Source organism: Pituophis catenifer, unplaced genomic scaffold, assembly GCF_029215685.1.
Source record: "Pituophis catenifer annectens isolate HBS135680 unplaced genomic scaffold, rPitCat1.0.hap2 SCAF_2, whole genome shotgun sequence".
Classification (NCBI taxonomy): domain Eukaryota; kingdom Metazoa; phylum Chordata; class Lepidosauria; order Squamata; family Colubridae; genus Pituophis; species Pituophis catenifer.
The window spans coordinates 89220069-89242589 of NW_027256882.1; the positions used below are offsets into that span (position 1 = coordinate 89220069).

Below are 22521 nucleotides of genomic sequence, written 5' to 3' on the forward strand. Positions count from 1 at the left end.
TCTCTGCCACTGCTTTATCTTACTGAAAATTAATTGGAAACATTTTGTTAGCTCTCCACAGCCCACTGTGGAGCAAGTTCTTTGAAAAGCAAAAACTAGACTCATTTCTGAGGCTTAAGCACTCCCATATTTAGAAAAGTAGCTTGAGTGTCCTGCAGCCAGAACTAGATTGATATCCTGGGCAGTTTGGACTCAGCATGTACCGTACCAACAGGGCAAGAGGTCATTTGAGTCCATAACTCTGAATGATGTAGAAGTTAGCAATTAACTAAAGGAATTTCTGAGAAGGGAGTGGGGGGACTGTGCAATTGATGTAAGAAGCAACACACAACCCTTTAGACTTTGCTCCTGTCTGGTGTATAAAGGACATAGTGTTTCTCCACTTACTTTGTCTGCAAGGGGACTGTGGACCTAGACTGTAAGCTTGAGATGTTTCCCCTGGGTATCTCACCTGCAGCAGGTAAGGGAACACAAAGGAACAAGAGCCTGAAGTAGCATCAACAGACATGGATTGGGCATCTGAACCCAGCCCATTCCAGGGCAGGTTCTTACTTCTTAAGACCTAGCATCGAATCAACCCAGGGTAAAAAAAATACCTGTATCAAGGCAGGCATAGATCCAACCCAGCAAAATTTTCTGACCTTTTGGCTAACATAGCACCTGTCTAATCTCTCTTCCAAACAATGAAGAATCTTAGATATGGCCTCAATGGCAATAAAAATATAGGTACCGGTAGAAGCAATAGATATGTATCTATCTGCAATACTAATCCATTACCCTGGATAAATGATTAAGATATATGGCTTCTTGGCTGCTGAACATAGGGGAAGCATCTGGAATTTCCTTGAAACCATGACGTCAGGACAAGCGTCACATTTATCATTGTCAATGTCTGTTTCAGCTGGCAGGCTATGATGCTACCTTATGGGAGAGAAAATCCAGTGCAATGCTGTCAATCCACAGGAAGAGTCTTGCAGGCACCACCCTTTCCCGTCGGCCATAACCTCCAAGGTACTCAACTCGAGAGTCTTGTGCAGCCTCTGAGCACTGTAGCTGAAGTTCTGTCCTTTTTATTCTTTCCTTCACTTCACTTTCTTCATGCTTTTCCGTGTATTCTTGGGCCAGTTGGGTATTAGTCTCTTTTCTGTTCAGTGTAACTCCCATGGGATTTTTTTTTTTTGGTCCTTAAAAAAGTGATCATAGCAGGTGCTTTCTCTATAAATGGAAGATCCTATTTACAGAGTACTGTAGAGGTTCTTGGAGTCTATAGAAGAACTATGGTCGTAGCCCATTTTTGCACATAGCTAAAGAAAGCTACATGCTTCCGAGGTACAGATACTGCAAAAGTTCCAGCAAGAGCTGGTATTGGCTCTTCATGGGATGGCACAGTAGGCTTTTCTGCCTCTTATTTTTTGAAGTGTGTCCTAGAAAATCTCACAAGTGATACAGGAAGCAGAAGATCCTATCATTTGTGAGATGCAGTGTCTTTAATAAACATTCCTTTCTCCATAGTTTTACAGATGAACCCGAATCCTAGAGAATATTTCTTCCCCGCTGTCAGTTCTAACCTTGAGCACTTTCCCCCTGGCTCCTCAGGGAGGCTGGCAGAAAGCATGGAGAGCCATGAAATCAACATTCATTTTTCCAAGATGTGGGATCCATACACAAGTTGGGATGAAGCAGAGAAACCAGGTAAGGGAAACGAAGCTAGGGATATAGCTGTAAACAAGCAAGTGTACCAGACCTCTCATTTCTTTGTAACATCATGTCACTTTCAAGTCAGGTTTGGCTCTGGTGATTTCAAGGACATGTATAGGCAGAACCATTGGCAACAATATAGAGGTGTATTTTCATTTCTTTCTTCTGGAATTACTTTTTACTTTCCAGTGTCTCTACAGGCTAAGTATTTCCTGGTGATATTAGCTAGGACCAGCCTAGAGGTGGGTTTCAGCAGGTTCTGACCAGTTCTGGAGAACCGATAGGGGAAATTTTGAGTAGTTTGGAGAACCGGTAGTAAAAATTCTGACTGGCCCCGCCCCCATCTATTCTCTGCTTCCCAAGTCCCAACTGATCGGGAGGAAATGGGGATTTTGCAGTAACCTTCCCCTGGATTGGGGTGGGAATGGAGATTTTACAGTATCCTTCCCCTGCCACGCCCACCAAGCCACGCCCGCCAAGCCATGCCATGCCATGCCATGCCATGCCACACCCACCAAGCCACACCCACAGAACTGGTAGTAAAAAAATTTGAAACTTACCACTGGACCAGCCCTACTTAGGCTTTCAAAATCAGCCAAAATGACCTAGGTCAGGGGTGTCAAATTGGCTTTCAGTGATTCCTCCATAATCACTGAAAATGGGAGTGTGGTGTGTGGTGAAGTGTCAGGTGAAGGTCTAAATTCAGGGGTTTTCCTGAATTTAATATTCTAAGATCGAATTTTTTAAAGTAAAATTTACTTACATTGCACTGTTGTTCATGCATTGGCCTGGATCCCAATTTCTTTCCTTTAAGCTAATATTTTTACAGTTTGAAGAATTTTCTGCTTGCCAGAACTCCAACAGAAATGATTGGGTGCTGGAATCATTGACGTCTAATGGTTGAGAATGTTGTATGCAGTATACTTGCAATTGTTAACATCAAGTGTTCCTGTTAAATACTGGACTATGACATGGTTTGTGGTTAGAAATGGATTTGTCTACCTTATGACATTTTGTTATTTTAAAAAATTCTTCAGAAGCTATGTGGGCCTTTATTGTGCTAGTCTAGGACAAGTGTACATATATAGACAACAAATGTTAACAGGTCCTCTTGAGAGGAAGGAGGGAAGGAAGGAAGGAAGGAAGAAAGAAAGGAGGGAGGGAGGGAGGGAGGGAGGAAGGAAGGAAGGAAGGAAGGAAGGAAGGAAGGAAGGATCATTTTTGAAAGAAGACAAAAAATTCACTGACTTTAGGGGAATGAGAAGAAGCTCTTTAAGGAATACACTTGAGTTAATCAGGATGAAATAAAATAGGATTAACTGGAAATGAGAAATCTTTTTTTTTAAGTTTTTTTTACTGATTTTACAACAACACAACACAACACAACACACATAGCACAAACACATAATATGTGTTTCTTTTTACATATCAGTTTCATTCCTCTTACTTTATACTTTATACATTCCCCATTTTTCCCATCCTTCATTATAATTATCTTTATCGTTCTTTTATATCTAATTTTTATTCATTTACAATATTTTACACATTTGTCACATTCTCCTCTCCATCATTTATTCACATTTACTTTCCCTAATCTCGAACCAATCGTACCATTTATTCCATACTTGATAGATAGGACAAATTAACGAAAGAAATAAAAGAAAAGGAAGATACAGAATACTATCAAGTATGGAAATAAGAAATCTTTAATTAACAGAAATGGAAATCTTGTGCAGAATAGGGTCTATACATACATCCACACACTTATTAGGAGGACCACGGCCATGAAAACCATTATTTCTCATTAATAAAGATAGATTTTATTTGCACGTGGGATACTTCCACCTTAATCCTCTGTCCAGCAAATTGCAGAAAAGCTGATCTCAGCAATGTGAAAGAACTCTAATATGGAATCAATTTTTATGGACAAGGATTCAAACAACAGACAAAAATACCTTTTTTTAAAAAAAAAAAAATCAGATATTGTTTACCAATGTTTCCAAGATAAATTTGTACCTTGCAATGGTGTATGCTACAATTCAAGCTTTCTATTTGTGGTAGAATTACTTTAGCTATTTTAGTACTGTTGCTTGGTAACAATAAAAAACACGTCAATCAAGTCTTTTTTCCTCCATGAAGCTGCCATTTGACAGCTTCCTTCTGCCCCTGTCATTGTGTTTTTAATGATCCACAGTTGCAGCAGAAGAAAATGCTTAGCATTGTGTTCTCCACAGCTTTCCCTACTGATTTCTTTTGTGTCACATCAGGTCTCCCTAAGTTGACACTGTGATTTTTAACCAACAGCCCTCTGCACCCTCAGCATCATGGCTTTATTTGTCATTTAAAAACACAAGAACAAGCAGCCAAGGCAAAGACATTTGCAGTCAAGGGCAGAAACCTAGTCTTCCCTTGTATATATTAGAGTCTCTCGGGGTCCAAAGTATGACCATATCAGTTTGTTTCCTCCCCCCCCCCAAATATGCCATTTAAAACATTTTAAATCAGTGCCAAATGGTTAGAAAAGACAGAGCTGTAAAATTTGAGAGGCTGAATGGCTGAGAATCCATCTTTTTTCCTCCATGAGGCTGCCATTTGTCTATGGTTTTTGTGCCTATAAGAGACTAAACCAAAGTGAAAGTTTAAACAGGGTGGATGGATCAGTGGAAGCAGCCTGATACTATTGGTCCACCAGGCCATTATTGATGGTTTGAGTTCTGAGAAGGAGATTTTTCAGCCCAGCCCTATCTGGAATTGCAGCTGAGATGAACTTCTATATTCAAAGCTTATGAATTTACCTGAGGGAACATACCTGAGGGAATGTCCCACAGAAGATGCTCAAGACCTGTTATATTTTTCGTTCCATACTATGGCAAATAATGGTTTTAAACAACATAAAGGCAAGATTTTGATGGAAAGTGAGAAAAAAAATTCCTACCAGTAAGAATAGTTTGACAGTGAAGCCAATGGTCCAGTGGGGTGATGGCTTCTCCTTCATTGGATGTCTTCTCTTCTAGCAGAAACTGGACAAGCTGGAATTCTTTCATTTGGATTCTTGCACTAAGTGGCCTTTAGACTCCATGAGCTAAATGGGGCTTTTCAACACTATTATTCATGTACTATTATTCATGTACTCTATGATTCTATTTGTGCCCCATGGCCCTCATATTGCAAGGGAGTGCAATACGTCTTCCTAACAACAGAAGACACAGATGTCTGAACAGAGGAGGCAAGCAGGAACCTCAAGACTGGGAGATAGAAAAAATGTCATTTGCTGCTTAATAAACAATAGGAGTTGGACACTATTGTACCCTGAGTTGAGTTCATCACTAGGAGGAGCTTTTTCACAGCTGTGAAAAAAAAGCCCAATAAACTGTAGGAGACTTCAAGAAGCTAGCCAATGAGGAGATGATCTAACTCTGCAAAATACTTAGGGTCCAAACCAAGTAGCTAAATTAATCCAGGATGCATATAAGAATCAAACATAGCAATCTGATTCCCTGCAAATAGGTTGGACAGTGATTCCTAGTAATCCTACCTATGTTAAATTTATATTCCTCCCAGAGTGGGTTTGGATTGTGAGATAAGCAACATATACATTTAATAAATATAAATAAATAAGTAAAATTCTAGACAATATGGAGTGAAAAATGTTAGAAAGATTATACACACACACACACACACACACACACACACACACACACACATAATGCCTAAATGAAGTACTTTTGATGACCATGGATGACCGATTGTCTTCCTCAGAACATATAATAAGTTCAACATACTTCTTCTTGTCATGTCACATAGAAAACCAGCATGAGCAAAAGTGTGGAGACAGGCTTCTTTTCCTTTCTCAAGTATAGGAAAATTGGAATTCTCTAAAAGGGAACAATTGGTTCCCAAACCCAAGGAGATCTTTAATGGAAAGGAAGAGAAAGAGTACACTATGAATCAATCTTAAGCATCAAACTGAACCCCGGAAGCCCACAAACCAAGAATGAAAAATACACTATGTTGCAATGCTCTCTACATGGGGCTCCCCTTGAGGAGGACCCGAAGGCTCCAGCTGGTCCAGAATGCGGCCGCGCGGGTGGTTATGGGAGCGGTGTGGCGCTCCCATGTGACCCCCCCTCCTACGCGAGCTGCACTGGCTCCCGGTGGTCTTCCGGGTGCGCTTCAAGGTTTTGGTTACCACCTTTAGAGCGCTCCATGGCATCGAACCGGGATATTTATGAGACCGCCTTCTGCTACCAATAGCCTCTCACACCGACCAGTACGCTCCCATAGAGAGGGGCTTCTCAGGTGCCGTCGGCCAAACAGTGTCAACTGGCGGCCCCCAGGGGGAGAGCCTTCTCTGTGGGGGCACCTACCATCTGGAACAAGCTCCCCCCGGAGATACGGAGGATCCCAGATCTGCACACATTTCGTCGTGCTCTCAAAACATTTTTATTTCAGCAGGCTGGCCTGGCCTAACTCTCCCTTTTAAATTTTTAAATTGTTTAATCTGTTTTACAAATTGGGTGTTTTAAATTTGTTTTCGGCCAAAATATTTAATAATTTTAATGGATTTTTAATGTTTGTATTATCTGTATTTTATATTAGCTGTTCACCGCCCTGAGTCCTCTGGGAGTAGGGCAGTATAGAAATTTGATAATAAATAAATAAATAAATAAATAAATAAATAAATAAATAAATAAATAAATAAATAGCTATTTTTAGCCCACTTCAAGGTGCTGACAATTTGCATCCAGTTTATTTGGAGACTGGTCCAGCCTTCTAGATCAGCTTCAGACTCAAAGGCTCTACTTAGGGTGTTATGGAAACAGCCACACATCCCCTAACTTCAGCTCAAAGGTGCTCCTCTAATCGTCATATAAGATCACATCCTTTCTTCTCATCTTCCATAGCCAAGGCCACCTAATATTGGAGTTTACTGATCTAGTGTGAAGGTGATGGTTTGCATTTTCTTCCAGCACAACCTTCCTATTTGGTGATGATTGGGCTCTACCTAGGATTTGCCTAGTTGCACTGCAGGCTGTGTGTTATGGGTGCTGCAGATAGCCTGGAGTGCCCCACTGAGCGATTAGCCTGTCCATGGCTTTCTACATGGGTCATCACACATAAAAAGAAAGCTTTGACTGACAGACAGATTGCTCAGCAGCAAAAGTACATTTCTAGTACCCCCTACACAGGTCACCTACAATGTCTGATTCATGGATGGCAGACGGTACCTGGTGAAGCAGGATTTACCAAACAGTTTCACTTGTAGGAAATCCATGGGATGGCCAAGAGTTTCTAGGGAAAGCAGGAGCAGAAAAGCCCTACCTACCCAATGAATTAACTTTTGAGAGATGGATAAAATACTACTCATCTCTTAAAAGTCATACCTCCTCCTGCCCCAACCTGTCTTGGGGAGAACAAATGGTGAATATTTCCCTGCTGAGAATGAATCTGCCAATTAATCTACCTTAACTTACCTAAAGTAAATAGGGCATCACCACTCAACAACCTTATTAATGACTGAGAAAGTTTATGTTGGTTTAATTTGGGCCACTTCATAGACAGAAGGAAAATGTATGTCCTTCTTCTTTCCAATTGATTTTTTTGGATAATTTTCAACATATCACTTTGGGGGAGTTTTACCCCCAAGGACAGCACCCAATCTTTAAAAACAGGAACAAATACAAATATGGACACTCTGTGGATGCAAAACTAATCTCAAATGCTAGCCTGTTTAGGGAAGCTGAGTGAACTTGTGCAAGAACAACAATACATCGAAGGCAGACTCTTCCCAATGGCAGATCTATTCAGGTGGAGCTCAGCAAATTAAGTGTAATTCCAAGCTGGGGATTTCTTCCAGCTAACCTGTGTCAGTTGTTTTGTGGCCACTTAAAGATTTGTGGGTTTCTGTTCTGCTCTGCGTACTGAACCCAGTATAAGCAATCGCTCAACACTTGGATAATAACTATTTATTTTATGGCAACCATCTAGATATGCTTTCTTCTGCCAACTGCAACATGGGATGCAGCTTCAGTAACAGCAACCGCAATGCAGCAAATGTGTCTTTTAGGCTTTTCACCATTGCTATAGACCAGGATGGAGAACTCTTATCTAACAGAGATGTTAATGGATCCCACCTCCCAGCAGTCATGTGGCCAGCAATATGAATTGCTGGAATTCAAATCCTACAACCCTTGAACAGCTAGATATTCTTCCTCTCCTACCCTGAATATTGACCTACCATACATCCTATTACTCACAGACAAACTCAGAATCTGAAATACCACAGCACTGCAAGAGCAATGGTCAGAGTACTTGAGTAATTTTTGTGCAATAAAAAAACCCGTGACTTGGTCATGAATTGGTAATGACTCTGTATGTGTCAGAACTAAATCATTAAGGTTGTATAACCACCATCAACACCACCACAGTATATGCTATATGTTTCCAACTGATAACTCACGGTATACAAGGAGAACAATCTGGCAGGGTCCTTCCACCTTCTTTCAAAAACTGTAGCGTGTGAAATTTGGTCTTCAGTGGCGTCAGTGTTTAGGTTTAGTTCTGTAGCTTCCTTCTCAATCCACTCTTCTGACTGTGGGAGTGCTGTTCCCACTTCAGGCTCCTTCTACGTTGCGAAGCATTTGCCATTTATAGAAAAATGACCGGCACGTTCTTTACCGTTACTAAGCAACTCAAGCAGGAGTTGCAATAGTTGTGTTTGTATAGGGCTTGGAATGCCTGGAGGATGGATGGATGGATGGATACCTCTTTTTCACATTCCCCCTTGCTGACAAAAAGTTTCTTTTTACCCTGAGTGCAAGCAGAGTCAGGGGCCATTTGGAGACTGAAAACAAAGTCTCCAAAGCAATTTCATGTTTCCTCTCAGGGTTTGGAATTTGGGGATGTGGAAATCAGGGGCTTTCCAGATTCAACTCTCAGTTGTTGTTGGGTTGTGAGAGATGAACTGTACTTCCCCTGTCTCAGGAGTATAAGTTCCCTAATCTTTTTGTAAAATATTGTATTTAAGATAATCACAGAGTCTTTCCAAGCAATCACACTTCAAAGCACTACAAACAGTGAAAGTAATACGAACTAAACCTGTACACATTAAAACAATGTTTAAACAATCCACGTTCAGTAAAAAGGTAGTTGGAAGACAGGGCGAGTAAACAAAATCATCCTACATTTTCTCCTGGGAAGGTTGGAAAATGTAACGATTCACCAGCTCTGTAACAGCAAAGGCAAAATCTTGAGGCTGGCTTGGTAGCTAATTAGCAGCTGCTTTAAAGTCATGGTTTAATGTGTGCATCACAACCAGGTTGCCATATCCTCTACAATTAAGAGAGCACTTGAAGAAATTAAATATGGAGTTAGCAGTGTGTTGATCATGCTGTGACTCAAGGAAGACATTAAGTTTATGTAAATGTAGAGAAACCTATTCTCCTGAAGTTCAGGAATGGATTTGAGATACATGTTCGTTGTCAATTTTTGAAATGTCAGCATGTTCTAAAAATGTGACGGTGGAGCAATATGTTTCTATGTGGCCTAGATTTAATTACAAAATGTAACTGACTTTATACTGATACTACATAGGTCTTTTTTCCCCTTAGTTACTTTTTCTTTTTTTAACTTTAGTCTCTGTAATATATGTAGATTTTTTTTCTATTTTTGAGGCACAATCACTGATATATCTTTTTGTTGTTGTTATTTATTAGTTATGATGAAACTTAACTGTAACTGATTTAAAAGGCCATCTGGAGCTCCTACATAAGCTTTCCCAGTGTGCAGCAACTACATGGAAAGTTTAGTGTTGTGGAAAAAATGAAATGGAGCACCAGCAGGATACAGTTGGATAGTCTGTGGGTGATAAAAGTTGAACTGAATCTACTGCATGACTGTATTTAATCTCTGTTCTTCCTTTGCAGCCCTTGGCAAATGTGCAAGAACCAGATCCATCCTTATTTCCTTTCTCAAGGTCCCCTTGATGTTTGCCTTTTTATACCTGTTTGTGTGCTCCCTGGATGTGCTGAGCTCCGCTTTCCAGCTGGCAGGAGGTGAGGTCACCCTGATACTTGCCTGCCTCTCCTCTCCTCCTCTCCACCCATCCTCCATCCCTTCCTCCTTAACGATCCCTCAGAACGAAAGTGCTACATGTCCTTCTGTGTGGGTTCCTCCACCTCCTGTCTGTCTCTGCTGCTGGCGTGGGTGCTGTTGGAGTTGGGTTCTGAAGAAAGAGGCTAAGGGCAACACTGGGTCATCACTGGACAGCCTTGTCATAGTGGAAGAAATAGGTGGCGTGAGAAACATGGAAGTTAGAAGGAGTATAAGTGTTGTAAGGAAGAAATCTTGGGTAAAAGAAGATAGACAAGATTTATTTAGGGAATAACAAGGTGATAGGAAAACCTTTGTTATTTAAGTCCATCTACAGTTCAAATCCCATGGACAGCACAAAAGGAAAAAAGATATGACGCCAGAAGATGAGCCCCTCAGGTCGGAAGGTGTCCAATATGCTACTGGGGAAGAGCAGAGGGCTAGTACTAGTAGCGCCAGAAAGAGTGAAGGGACTGGGCCAAAGCCGAAAGGATCCTCAGCTATGGCTGCATCTGGTGGTGAAAGGAAAGTCCGATGCTGTAAAGATCTATTCTCCATAGAAAGCAGTAGGCATGAGGTTAAATGGACTCCATAAGATGGTAGAGGACAGGAAGGCCTGGAGGAACGTTATCCATGGGGTCGTGATGGGTTGGGCACGACTTTTCAACTAACAACAATAATAGTTGTTAGTCGCTCCTTCCGCCGTGGGCTGAAAACGTGGCTATTTCATCTAGCCGCCCTAGACTGATGGGGTTTTTAATAGAATTTAATGGGGTTTTATTGGATTTTTGTCAATTTTATCATGGACTTTGTTTTTAACGGTTTGTTTGTTTTGTTTATTGTTGTGAGCCGCCCTGAGTCCTGTGGAGATAGGGCGGCATATAAGTCCAATTAAATAAAAATAAATAAATAAAAAATAGTTCAAAACCTTAGCATACTGCCCTCCATTGTGGAAACAAGGCTGGTCAGTCAGGGAAGTGCTGTTGTTGCACAGGTCTAAGTCAGAAGATGAAGAGAGCTGATCTGGGAGTAGAAGGAATGGTTGAAAGTCCTGGGAGTGTGACTAGGAAGCATGTTATCATGCAAAATAAGTCTTTTGGACAAGAAAGGAGATCAAGGTGCAGAAGACACCTTGGTTAATTATTTTCCCATCAATGGGGTCAGTATGTTTATTAGGGCAGAAAGCTGGTGTGTGTAAAGTTGAATTTCAATAATTTTACTAGAGATTCATGTGACCCCTTCCCTCCCCTCCAGATGTTTTTTCTGTTCCTAATGAGAAGTCCATAATCTCTTCTCCAAAAGGGTAAATTTTGTTCACGAAAGGAAAATGTCACTTCTGATTAGCAAATGCTTTGAGGATATCCTCATTTGTTCAGCTCCGTCACATATCAGCTACAGTATATTGCAATAATTCTACCATATTTTCCTCTCCTCAAATTTTCAGGATCTCTTTTTTTTAAATTAGAATTTCAATTAAGCACCACAGAACTAGCAGAAATGAGAAATTGCTTATGGTATCAGTACTGCTCACGCTCCTGATACAGAGAAACCAACTTCATGTTTTCTTCGTTTACAAAAAGAAAGAGCTTTTAAAGGGTTGTTTTCATAGACTTCCTGTAGATTTCCCCATCCCATTTCCAGAAAGAGCTCATTTTAAACCGGAATCTTTTAACTGGGGGTAATAATGCACAAGCTATATGTTCAGTCAGTAATTAACAGACTCTGACTAAAACTTGCTTTATGAGTAAGCTGGACTAGACTTGGTGCCATATGTTCAGATCTGTTTTGCTACTCTCTGCTTTTTCCCCCCCAGGTAAAGTAGCTGGAGATATTTTCAAGGATAACGCTATCCTCTCCAACCCAGTGGCAGGGCTTGTGGTAGGAGTCCTTGTTACTGTCCTTGTACAGAGTTCCAGCACCTCCACTTCCATCATCGTGAGCATGGTTTCCTCAGGGTGTGAGTAACACTGATGGATTAAAATCAGAATCTGGCTACATGAATATATGAAACAAGTGGCTCCCCTGACCCCCCCCCTTTACCCTTTCTTATTTCCTAGTTTCTTGTGGCATAGCTATATAGCTTTAGTAGTTATTCTTCTTTTGTTATCAGGGATAGGAACTTTTGGCCTCCAGATCAGGGGTGAAATCCAGCAGGTTCTGACAGATTCTGGAGAACCGGTAGTGGAAATTTTGAATAGTCCGGAGATCTGGCAAATACCACCTCTGGCTGGCCTCAGAGAGGGGTGGGAATGGATATTTTGCAGTATCCTTCCCTACCACGCCCACCAAGCCACATCACGCCCACCAAGCCATGGCCACAGAACCGGTAGTAAAAAGATTTAAATGTCACCACTGCTCCAGATGTCATTGAACTATAACTCCTAGTACTCCCAATCAGACAGTCCTAGAGTTGTATCTAGTTGTAAGAGGTCCCAGGTTTTTTGCTTCTGGTAATATTTTTTATTGATAATCACATACAGGGCCTGATAATACCGTCATTGCAATTGTAGGGAATTACTGTATTTTTCGGACTATAAGATGCACCGGAGTATAAGACGCACCTACCTTTTTTGGTGAGGAAAAGAAGAAAAAGAAATCTGCCTCTGCCCCCCAGCAATTTTGCCTCGTTGCAACAAACAGCAAACAGCCTGCTTTACTTTCATTTTCATTTTCAGCATAGCTTGATTAGCACAAAGAAAAAAAAAAATCTGCTCCAGCAATTTACCTCCTTGCAGCAAGCAGCAGAAGCCCACGCAAAACAGCTGAGAGTCGGGAGGCCAATCCAATCAACTTGTGCTAATTAGGATGTGCTGAAGCTAAAAGGAGCTGTTTCTTCTTGCTGTTTGCTGCAATTTTCACCCCCTTTTAGGGGGGAAAAAGGTGCATCTTATACTCCGAAAAATACGGTAATACATTGGTGTATCTGATGGAGATATACATAGGACTGGAAAGGAAGAGTCTGGCCAGGAGGAAAAGTGTGCCCGAACTCTCATTCTGTTTATGATGCTATGGTGGCATCTTCAAGCCAGAGTTCTCACCAGGTGCTCTTTGCCCTTTGCTCTCTAGTGCTGGAGGTAGGTTCAGCCATCCCCATCATCATGGGCTCCAATATAGGGACCTCAGTCACCAACACCATTGTGGCACTCATGCAAGCTGGCGACAGAAGTGAATTTAAGAGGCAAGTATTATTGGGTGGGAGGTGGGAGTCCAGTAACTGCAGATGGAGATCGAGAATGTAGCCAGCTTCTGCCTTGGAAAGAAGGCAGTGTCTGGCAGAACTGGATGAAGAACAGGAGCAGGCTGGCCGAAGGAGAAAGTGTTCATCAATTATAGGAGGATGCCAGTAGACGGCTGAGGTTGGTGGGTTCTGGGGCTACAAACCTAAGTCAGGAGTAATGAAGAACAGGCATGTGTTAAACCAGGAGTAATTGGTAATTCAGGTAAGCAAAACAAATTGGCAGAAGTGGGGCTCAGAGATACTTCTGCAATACATATGATTTGGATGGATGCTCAGGTAGGACCCATCCATATACCCTATGCTGCAACTCCGATATTTCACAACAGCAAGAACTTCTCTGTTGTCTAACAGGGCCTTTGCAGGGGCCACGGTGCATGACTGCTTCAACTGGTTGTCAGTACTGATTCTGCTGCCTCTGGAAGTGGCCAGTGGCTATCTGCACCACATCACCAAAGTTTCCGTGGCAACTCTCAACCTGCGCAGTGGACAGGATGCGCCAGAGCTTCTGAAAGTAATCACGGAGCCCTTCACTGGCCTTATTGTCCAGGTGTGTGCGCTATGCCAAGGTGGAGGATTATGACACTGAAGATCTGGAGGGTACCAGCTTGGGAAAAACTAATCTAAATTCTTGGTCTTTCTCCTGGGAGCTCCTTCTCGGTTTTCTATACAAGTGGTCCTCAATTTACAACAATTTCTTTAATGAAGTTACCACAGCACTGAAAAAAGTGACATAGGAGCGGTCCTTGCATAGCACCCTCATGGTCACATGATCAAAATCCAGGCACTTGGCAACTCGCACTTGGCAACAGTTGCAGCATCCTGGGGTCAAGTGATGGCCATTTGCAACCTTCCCAGCTGGCTTCCAACAAGCAAAGTCAATGGGGAAGCCAGTTTCACTTAGTATTGCATAATTCACTTAGCAGTTGCAGGGATTCACTTAACGACAGTGGCAAAAAGGTCAGGCGTGACTTGCTTAGCGATGGAAATTATGGTCCCAATTGTGGTTATAAATTGAGGACTACTTGTACAGTAACCTGGGGAGGTGGGGATGAGAGAGGTATCTCCCACTCTTGCCACAATTTAAGGATTTTTCTTGTTTCCTTCAGCTGGATAAGTCAGTGATCACAGGGATTGCCACAGGCAATGAAAGCTTGCAGAACAGAAGTCTGATTCGGGTGTGGTGTGAAGCGCCAGCTCCACAGGTGAGAATTGTGCCAAAGAAGAGAAAGGATACAACCGGGAAGGGGGGGGGAAGAGAATGTAAGAGATAACAGCAAATACCATGCAGAAGATGTTCCAGATTCTCTAGCCTATAAAGAGGCCACCACTGAGAAGGTTTCTCTCTGATTAACAGTCTATTTACCTCATTTGATGGAGCCTCTCTGTAAATGTGCATGAATGGAAAACATTTTGACATGCATTTCAGCCACCAATGAATTCAGTGTGCTTTTTCTCCTAATAGAGTTCCATATTGGAATTAGAATATGTTAATTTTCTCTTTGGTATATGTTAATTTTCTCTTTGGAATATGTTAATTTTCTCTATCTACGCTAGTTCAGATGCTTTTTTTTAAATCCAGTAACTAAATGAGTAGTTACGCAGTGATGAAAGGATATAGATTTAAAAAGAAAGACATTCATAGTTATTTATAGTTGCGCACTTCTATTATGGTGGGGAATGAAAGCTTAGAGCACTTCTGAATGAGGATTGTGCACAAATTCCAAAGTCCCATTGCATCATTTGAATCTGAATATGGAACCAATCTATTTCCAGCTCAGCTGTGTTGTACCCCACACTGTAAAAACTCTTCTCTTTCATTTTTCAATCGTGAAATTTTCTGGAAAACGTGGATGGTCTGTTTCCCCACCAGGAAGGATTCTTGCCAGCTCCCTCTGGCCCCAAAGCATCTGCCCCCTAGCAGTCCTTTCTGACCCTGCCCCGATCTCAAGCTCAACTTGCCATAGCAAATGGGTCACCAGGAGTAGGTCCTTGGACAAAGGGCTGCTGTGCTGAAACGTTTTTATACATTGATCCAAAAATCTCTAATGAGTCAAACATGAATATCATGGCATATTATTAAACGTATAATTTATCACACACCCAAATATATGTATGTGTATGTGTGTGTGTGTGTGTGTAAGTATATGTACCGTATTTTTCGGTCTATGAGACTCACTCCCCCCACCCAAAGTGGGTGGAAATGCCTGGGTGTCTTATGGAGCGAATATTGTGGCTGGGGGGGGGAGGGGGGTTGGTGGGGCAGCGAGCAGCTGATTGGCAGTTGGATCGGCCTCCCAGAATACTGCCGATCAACTGTTCTAGGCAACAAAAAACAGTGGCAGCAGCAAGCAGCGATGGCGAACAGTGGTGGTGAATGGCGGTAGCGATCCCTGCCCCCTAGAACAGCTGATCAGCAGTATTCCAGGAGGCCAATCCAACCTCCAATCAGCTGTTCAGCAGCGAAGGCTCCATTGTTCCCGGCAGAGGCAGCAGACACAAAGGAGACAGCAATGGCAGCGTTTCCAGTTGGCCAGCTCACTGATCGACGGGGCTACGGGAAGCCGGGATCCAGCTGTTGCTCAACTGTCAGCTGTGGTGGGTGCAACAGAGTGGAGTCCTGATGAGCCACATGCTGGGGCTGTGATAATGTGCTGAAGTTGACCAGGATGTTTGCTGTTTGCTGCAAGGACACTAGCCAGATGAATACCAGATGGATGCTGGGCAGCAGAGGCATTTTTTTTTCTTATTTTCCTCCTCTAAAGCTAATGTGCGTCTTATGGTCCAGAGCATCTTATAGTCCGAAAAATATGGTATATGTATATGTATGTATACACACACATAGACACACACATAGTAAAATAGACAGCAGTGAAATTAGTTACAATACTCTAATGTCCTTTAATTTCTGGGTTGATATATTCCTGTCCTGTCCTCCCCACCCCTTCTCTCCTTTCCTCCTGTCTAGTAGAGTCCTGCTGCCTTTCTAGCAGAGAAATCTTCCTTGCATCCTTGCTTGTTTACTCGCTCCTGGTCTTTCTTGAGAATGAACCAGTCATGGCAGAAAGACCCTCGTTGTGGGATGATCAAACCTGGCTCTCCTCCTTCCTTTCCTTAGACAGCCCTAGCAGCTCTGCCTAGAGAGCCCAGTGCCACCCAATACCCAGGTTCCCAGAGGCTCTTGCTGATTGTCATGAGAGTCTTCGGGACATTGATTGTGGTCAACCAGATGTCCAGGTCCCCTGTGGTCAGGAGGTTGTCAGAGTGAGCCAAAGTGAACTGTGAGGCTTGTGTGTCTTTGAGGAACTTTGAGGACAGTGCTCCTCTTTTGCCAGCAGCAGCAGGGCCCACAGAGTATCATTGTAGACTGTCTAACATAGCTTGTGTGGGTTTGAGGCCCCTGTACAGTATTACGGGGGAATCCCGGTTGGATTCAGCACAATAAAATTGAGCAAGGGACAATGGACATACAAAGGGCAGGCTGCTTGGGAGGTTTGGTTTTCTTTCTTTCTTTCTTTCTTTCTTTCTTTCTTTCTTTCTTTCTTTCTTTCTTTCTTTCTTTCTTTCTTCTTCCTTCCTTCCTTCCTTCCTTCCTTCCTTCCTTCCTTCCTTCCTTCCTTCCTTCCTTCCTTTTTTCTTGTTCTTCTTTCTTTCTTTTTCCCTTTCTTTTTCTTGAAAGGGAACAATGGCAGAGAAGTGGATTCTAGTTCCCCCAGCCCAGAAAGGGTTCATTTTATTTAGAACGTTGCCTCTTTGTCTGCATTTTATCAGCTGACCACAATCATAGTTCAAAATGCTGGAGATGCCAGCTGATAGGAGAATAGATGATGTGACTTCACGTCACTTGCATAGGTCTTGTGGGATTTTTTAATACAGAAGAGTTGTGGCGTTGTAGCCAGTTACTTTCTGCTTAATTACAAATGCTCAGAACTTTTGGGAAAAGACCAAGTCAGAGGTGAGTTTCAGCAGGTTCTGACCAGTTCTGGAGAACCGGTAGCGGAAATTTTGAGTAGTTCGGAGAACCGGTAAATAACACCTCTGACTAGCCCCACCCCCATCTATTCTCTGCCTCCCAAGTCCCAGCTGATTGGGAGGGAATGGGGATTTTGCAGTAACCTTCCACTGGATTGGGGTGGGAATGGAGATTTTACAGTATCCTTCCCCTGCCACGCCCACCAAGCCATGCTACGCCCACCAAGCCACACCCACAGAACCGGTAGCAAAAAATTTTGAAACCTACCACTCGACCAAATGTATGCCATATGGCATATTCTGATACAAGTGGAGGTGGGAGTGTTTGTAATTTTTGATCTCTGATTTGCCTGGAATGAGGCAGAGGCATTTTCTATTGTTGTTCCGGATGGAATAATAGCTGAGAAGTGGCAAGGACTGAATTATGTTTTCATTATATTCCTATTAGCCCACTGGAAAGAGACTATAGATTGGTATGTTGTGTTTTCTGCATTTGGAGGCCTATAGGAAAGGATCTGCTTTGGGAGAGATTTGGAGAGGAGGAATGGTACCTTTGGGAAGTGCCCTTTAAACCTCATCCCCAAATAGATGTATGGCCTTGCTGCCTGCAAATTTCCTCAGGAACTCAAAAGTGGGGTAGGGCAGATGTTGCCAAACAGATTTCTTAATTTTAAACTGCTTGCGCAATACACAGCAAAACGTTGCTTGCTCGGAACAAGGGTAACTTTGGGAGTGCAGTCACTGAAAAAGTATTTTGGGAAAAATGAAACCCAAGGAAGGAAACAGCAGCAGAACAAGAGGTTGGGAAATGTCTTTTTTCCCAAGGGAGTTAAACAGATGTCACTGCCTTGGAACCGATGCTAAATGAGTGCTGATGGATGAAATATGAAGATTGTTATGGAGGCTAATTGGTATTAGAATTAACATTTTAGCAACATTTTGCCTGCAAGGATCACTTCTGAATGAACAGAAGGAATGAGATAGAAGGATTGAATGGCTAAGTATTAATGGCATTATAATAAAGCTGTTTTTGGCTGCAAATGAGTAGGGGGGGTTTCTCATTCATCTCCCCAAAGTTCCTACACAATGTTATGATGACCCTCTTTTTTTATAGATTTCTTCAGCAGGCACAAGAGGAAGATCCCTAAACTGCAGCTCCCTTATGCCAAACAGTCTGGAAACTGCTGGGAACTTCAGCAGTGCCATGCCACAGAAATGTAAGCACCAGCAACTTCATGCAACAAAGCTCTGAAAGAAATGGCTACAGATGCCACAGATGCCCCCGTTCTTCCTGTCAGGCCACAAAAGTAAGAGGGTGGGAGAAGGAAGCCTCTTGCATTGAATACTGATCCTTTGTCCAGGCAACCATCTGTTTGTGGACTCCTCTCTGCCAGACTTGGCTGTAGGACTCATGCTGCTGGCTGGATCCCTGGCTGTACTGTGCACCTGTCTTATGATGTTGGTCAAATTACTAAACTCTGTGCTCAAAGGCCAAGTGGCCAGAGCTATCCAGAAGGTCATTAACACAGGTAGGCTGATAGACTGGTTCTCTCCCCACCAGGTTGGAGATTTCTTGGGTCAAAAAGTTTAGAAGTGGGGCCTCTGAAGGGCACTACTCTTCTTGTAGTAGAGCCCACCTATGTGAATCCTCTCTTCTCCTTGCTGTTTCTGACATTGTACTGGTTTGGGCAGATCTTCCATCACCTTTTGGATGGGCCACCGGTTACTTTGCCATGCTTGTTGGTGCCGGGATGACGTTTGTTATGCAAAGTAGCTCTGTCTTTACTTCAGCAATCACCCCTCTTGTAGGTAAGTCCCTCTATATCTTCCCTTCTGCCCCCCCCCAAATCCCAGTAGCAACTCAAGAAGAAGGGACTGTGTTGTACAAAAGAAACTCTGGATGAGATTTACTGTGGACTTTTAGCCCCCTGCAAGAGAAACACCAATCTGCTAACAATGTTTCTTAGCCACATCTGTCCCATCCACCATGGCAGGAGGAAGTCAGCCTGGGTTTAAGAGTGTAGCTGTTCTGGGATATATGGAATAAATAAGCAAGATGTTACTATCTTACTTAAACAGGACGTAGTGATGTAATGATTTGAAGGCACAGCTATCTCAGAAATTACTGAGATACAAGGTACTGTATCTATATTCATATAACATATTTAGCCAGATCAGTTAAGAGCTAGCAGGTGCATAAGCAATAACCTTGATAAGTGATCAGTTTGGTGATTTTTCATGGCTTAATGTGGGTGCAAACCCATCTTGCTTGGTTCAGAATATACATCATAGAAACATGGAAGGAATAGTCCATATTAGAGGTTATCTAGTCTAATCTTCTCCTTAGTACAGGACGCAAAACCGGATAATTTATTCAGTAACCTGGTTAAATGAGATGACTGAACAGGGACAACGAGTAACTGGACTAGTGGTGGGATTCAGCCAGTTCTCTCCAGATCGCGCGAACCGGTAGCGGCAACTGTGAGAGGCTCCGCCCACCCACCCGGATGTAAATGTTCTGTCCCCGTCTCCACACACACACAAACACAGTCAGCCGAGGGTTAAGAAAGCACTTGGCATGCACACAGGTTGTTATCTAAAACTTGGCAGCTATACGAGCATCGACTGCCACGGGCTTTACTTCATCAGATAAACAGAAAATACATACAAATTGCAAATAGTCCAGTTCCAAACAAGAAACCTTTCGGCAGCTTTAAGCGTTGTTCAAGTGACTAGCCAGAGTTAGTTTTTGTCCGTCACAGAGTCTTAAATGGCCACCACACTCTCTTATATAATCTCTGGGGTGTGGTCCAGTGACTCAGCCTAATCCCTGGCACGCCTCCTCAACTGCTGCAACCGTTTATCACGCCTTTGTTGGTGTGGATCCAGGAACGACAGATCGCCTCCATCACTCTCATCGGAGACACCTGGCTCCTGGCTAATCTCCTCTTCCTCGGCCGGCACTTGAGGCAGAGCCAGAGGGGAGGGGCCTGGAGAGGGAGGCCTGGCCGACTCCTCTTCTTCATGTTCAAAGCCTTCTTCCTCCGATGAGATAGGCTCGGAGGGTGGGGGCCACAACAGTAATGCGCAACTACTGCACATGTGCAGAAGGCTGTGTGCATGGGCAAAGGTGGTGCGTGCGCTCCCATTTGTGAACTGGTAGGGAAGGTAAGTGAATCCCACCTCTGAACTGGACTCATCTTCAGGAACTCTGCTTTTGTGGAATAAGGAGGGCTCCCTTTGCACTGCTCTAGTATGTATTGTGGGGAAGGAAGTTGTTGCTTTCTGACCAGCTCCTCTTTTTTTTTGTGGGACAGGTCTCGGAGTGATTAGCTTAGAACGTGCCTATCCCCTCACTCTTGGTTCTAACATTGGAACTACAACTACAGCTATCCTAGCAGCCCTGGCCAGTCCAGGGGATAAATTGGCCAGTGCCTTGCAGGTGAGGAGATGCCCTCTTTCTATTCTGTTGAACTAGAGAGGATGGCTTATGGCAATAGATTTCCCAGCCTAAGGATGTCTTTACATGCCACTAAGGACTGCCATTCCCATCCTCTATAAACAACCCCCCCCCCCCGGAAAGAACAGCAATGGCAAAGCAGAGAGGCACTAGAATGAATCAGAAGTGAAAGGGCTACTACTAGGTTCCTTTCCTTGCTCTCCTCCCAAACCCCGTGCCTGATATGCAGTGGTGGGTTGCCCCCGGTTCGGACCGGTTCACAAGAATCGGTAGTAAAACCAGTAGGCTCCGCCCATTCCGCCCACCGACCCCAACATCATCAGGATGCTTCTGTGCATGAGCGTGCACAGCCCATTGCGAACCGGTAGTAAAGATAAGTAGAACCCACCCCTGCTGGTATGCATTTCTTCCTAATGTTGCGCCCGAGAGCACTGCTATGTTTCTGGCTTCCCTTCTCAGATTGCTCTCTGCCACTTCTTCTTCAACATCTCTGGGATTTTGCTGTGGTATCCCCTACCTTGTACTCGCCTTCCAATCCGCATGGCCGAAGCATTAGGTGAGCAGACAGCCAAGTACCGCTGGTTTGCTGTCTTCTACCTGATTATCTGCTTCCTCTTGTTGCCGTCGTTGGTTTTCGGACTCTCCGTGGCAGGGTGGCAGGTGCTGGTTGGAGTGGGAGCTCCATTCCTGATCCTTCTAGCTTGTGTGGCCGTTATCAACATCATGCAGTCACGAAGCCCCAACCGACTGCCCAGGTGGCTTCGGAGTTGGGACTTCTTGCCATACTGGCTCCATTCTTTGCAGCCCTTGGATGGGCTGATGACCAGAGCCACGCCGTGTTGTGCTGCCCATTGTTCAAGTAGCCAAGAGGAATGTAAAAAGAAATCGCCAGAGGTTAAGGTCAGAAGAGGCTTGCCGAAGCCTTCTGTTTTCTTCTTAGAGGAATGGTCTCCACCACCAAGACTTTCACCCCAGCTGAATATCCTGCCAATGCAGCGTGCTAGCCGCCTGTGATTTGTGCTGGAGCACAGCTCTGCAGACAGCGGTGCTCAGCAGACAGGCAATAATAAAAGAAAAAGCATGACAAGGAACTGCATCAGTGCAAATATTGGAGTTTGTGCCGATGGTTGCCCTCCTCACTGGAGCACTGCCCTTGCCACCTGTGTATTCCAGCCAATATAGATTTATGTCTCAATGGGCAGAACTTTTCATGGGAAATATGCCTATAACTGTCATTTGGTAATCACTGTGCATATCATTTTGACATGAGCATCAATGAATGAGTGCAAAATAATCAGCGTCTGGTCATACATAATGTGCGGGAGAGTTTATAATACTTACAATGCAGCAAAAAACGCCACTCTCGATTGCCCTTAGCATCTGTGTAACAGGAGCCCCATATATTCAGAAGTTATTTTGTAGCAGAACTGTAGGTCTCCCTGAGTACTGTTTACTCAATGTGCAACACATTTGCAGAATTACTCATAATGGTGCTTGGAAGATATTTCCTTTTTAACTTGACAACAAGGTCCTTCAGATGTCTGATGACAACTCACATCATCTCAAAATCATTATATGTGCTAATTAAAACTGGTGGGAATTGGAAGCAGAAACCATGTAGAGGTTGTTTGAACCTGTGGAATATCTACTTCATTTTATAGTATTGTCTTAATAGATTCTGACCATCAAATTCTTTATGAGCAAGAAAGTAATAGAAACTGATACAATGGTGTTTCTTAAATAGTCCCTATAATAATAATTTTGGAATCACTAAGCAACCAGTCGCTACATTTATACCGCTTATATTTCTGCTGGGTAGTTATAGATCACTTCAATTTGGGTTCCAGAAAAATTCTAGAAATAAAACTGGGGAGACATTGTTTCTGTACTTTTACTACGGTAGATAACTGTTCTCATAATTTTCATTATTCCAGTGAAAATGTAGATTGTGAAGAATATGATGTGTACTATTTATAAAATATGACACAATATTCTCTTGGCTACCGCTGAATCTCAGCTGAGGTTGAACCAATAACATGATGCAGATCAGCAACTAACAGTCCTA

General features: G+C 43.1%; 1 protein-coding gene across 1 annotated transcript; it reads left to right on the top strand.

Annotated features, from left to right (window-relative positions):
- The first annotated feature begins 911 nt into the window (after positions 1-911).
- Positions 912-21470, top strand: SLC34A1 (solute carrier family 34 member 1). Its single transcript, XM_070933787.1, has 12 exons — positions 912-1011; positions 1513-1692; positions 9624-9752; positions 11603-11746; positions 12856-12967; positions 13379-13574; positions 14134-14229; positions 18111-18213; positions 18358-18525; positions 18689-18805; positions 20314-20438; positions 20916-21470. The coding sequence occupies exons 1-12, from the start codon at positions 912-914 to the stop codon at positions 21468-21470; spliced, it is 2025 nt and encodes a 674-aa protein (XP_070789888.1).
- Positions 21471-22521: the final 1051 nt, after the last annotated feature.

Coding starts and splice junctions, on each gene's coding strand:
- SLC34A1 (XM_070933787.1), top strand. CDS start 912: ATGATGCTACCTTATGGGAGAGAAAATCCAGTGCAATGCTGTCAATCC. Junction 13,575..14,133: donor TCACTGGCCTTATTGTCCAG/GTGTGTGCGCTA, acceptor TGTTTCCTTCAG/CTGGATAAGTCAGTGATCAC. Junction 18,214..18,357: donor CAGTGCCATGCCACAGAAAT/GTAAGCACCAGC, acceptor TCCTTTGTCCAG/GCAACCATCTGTTTGTGGAC.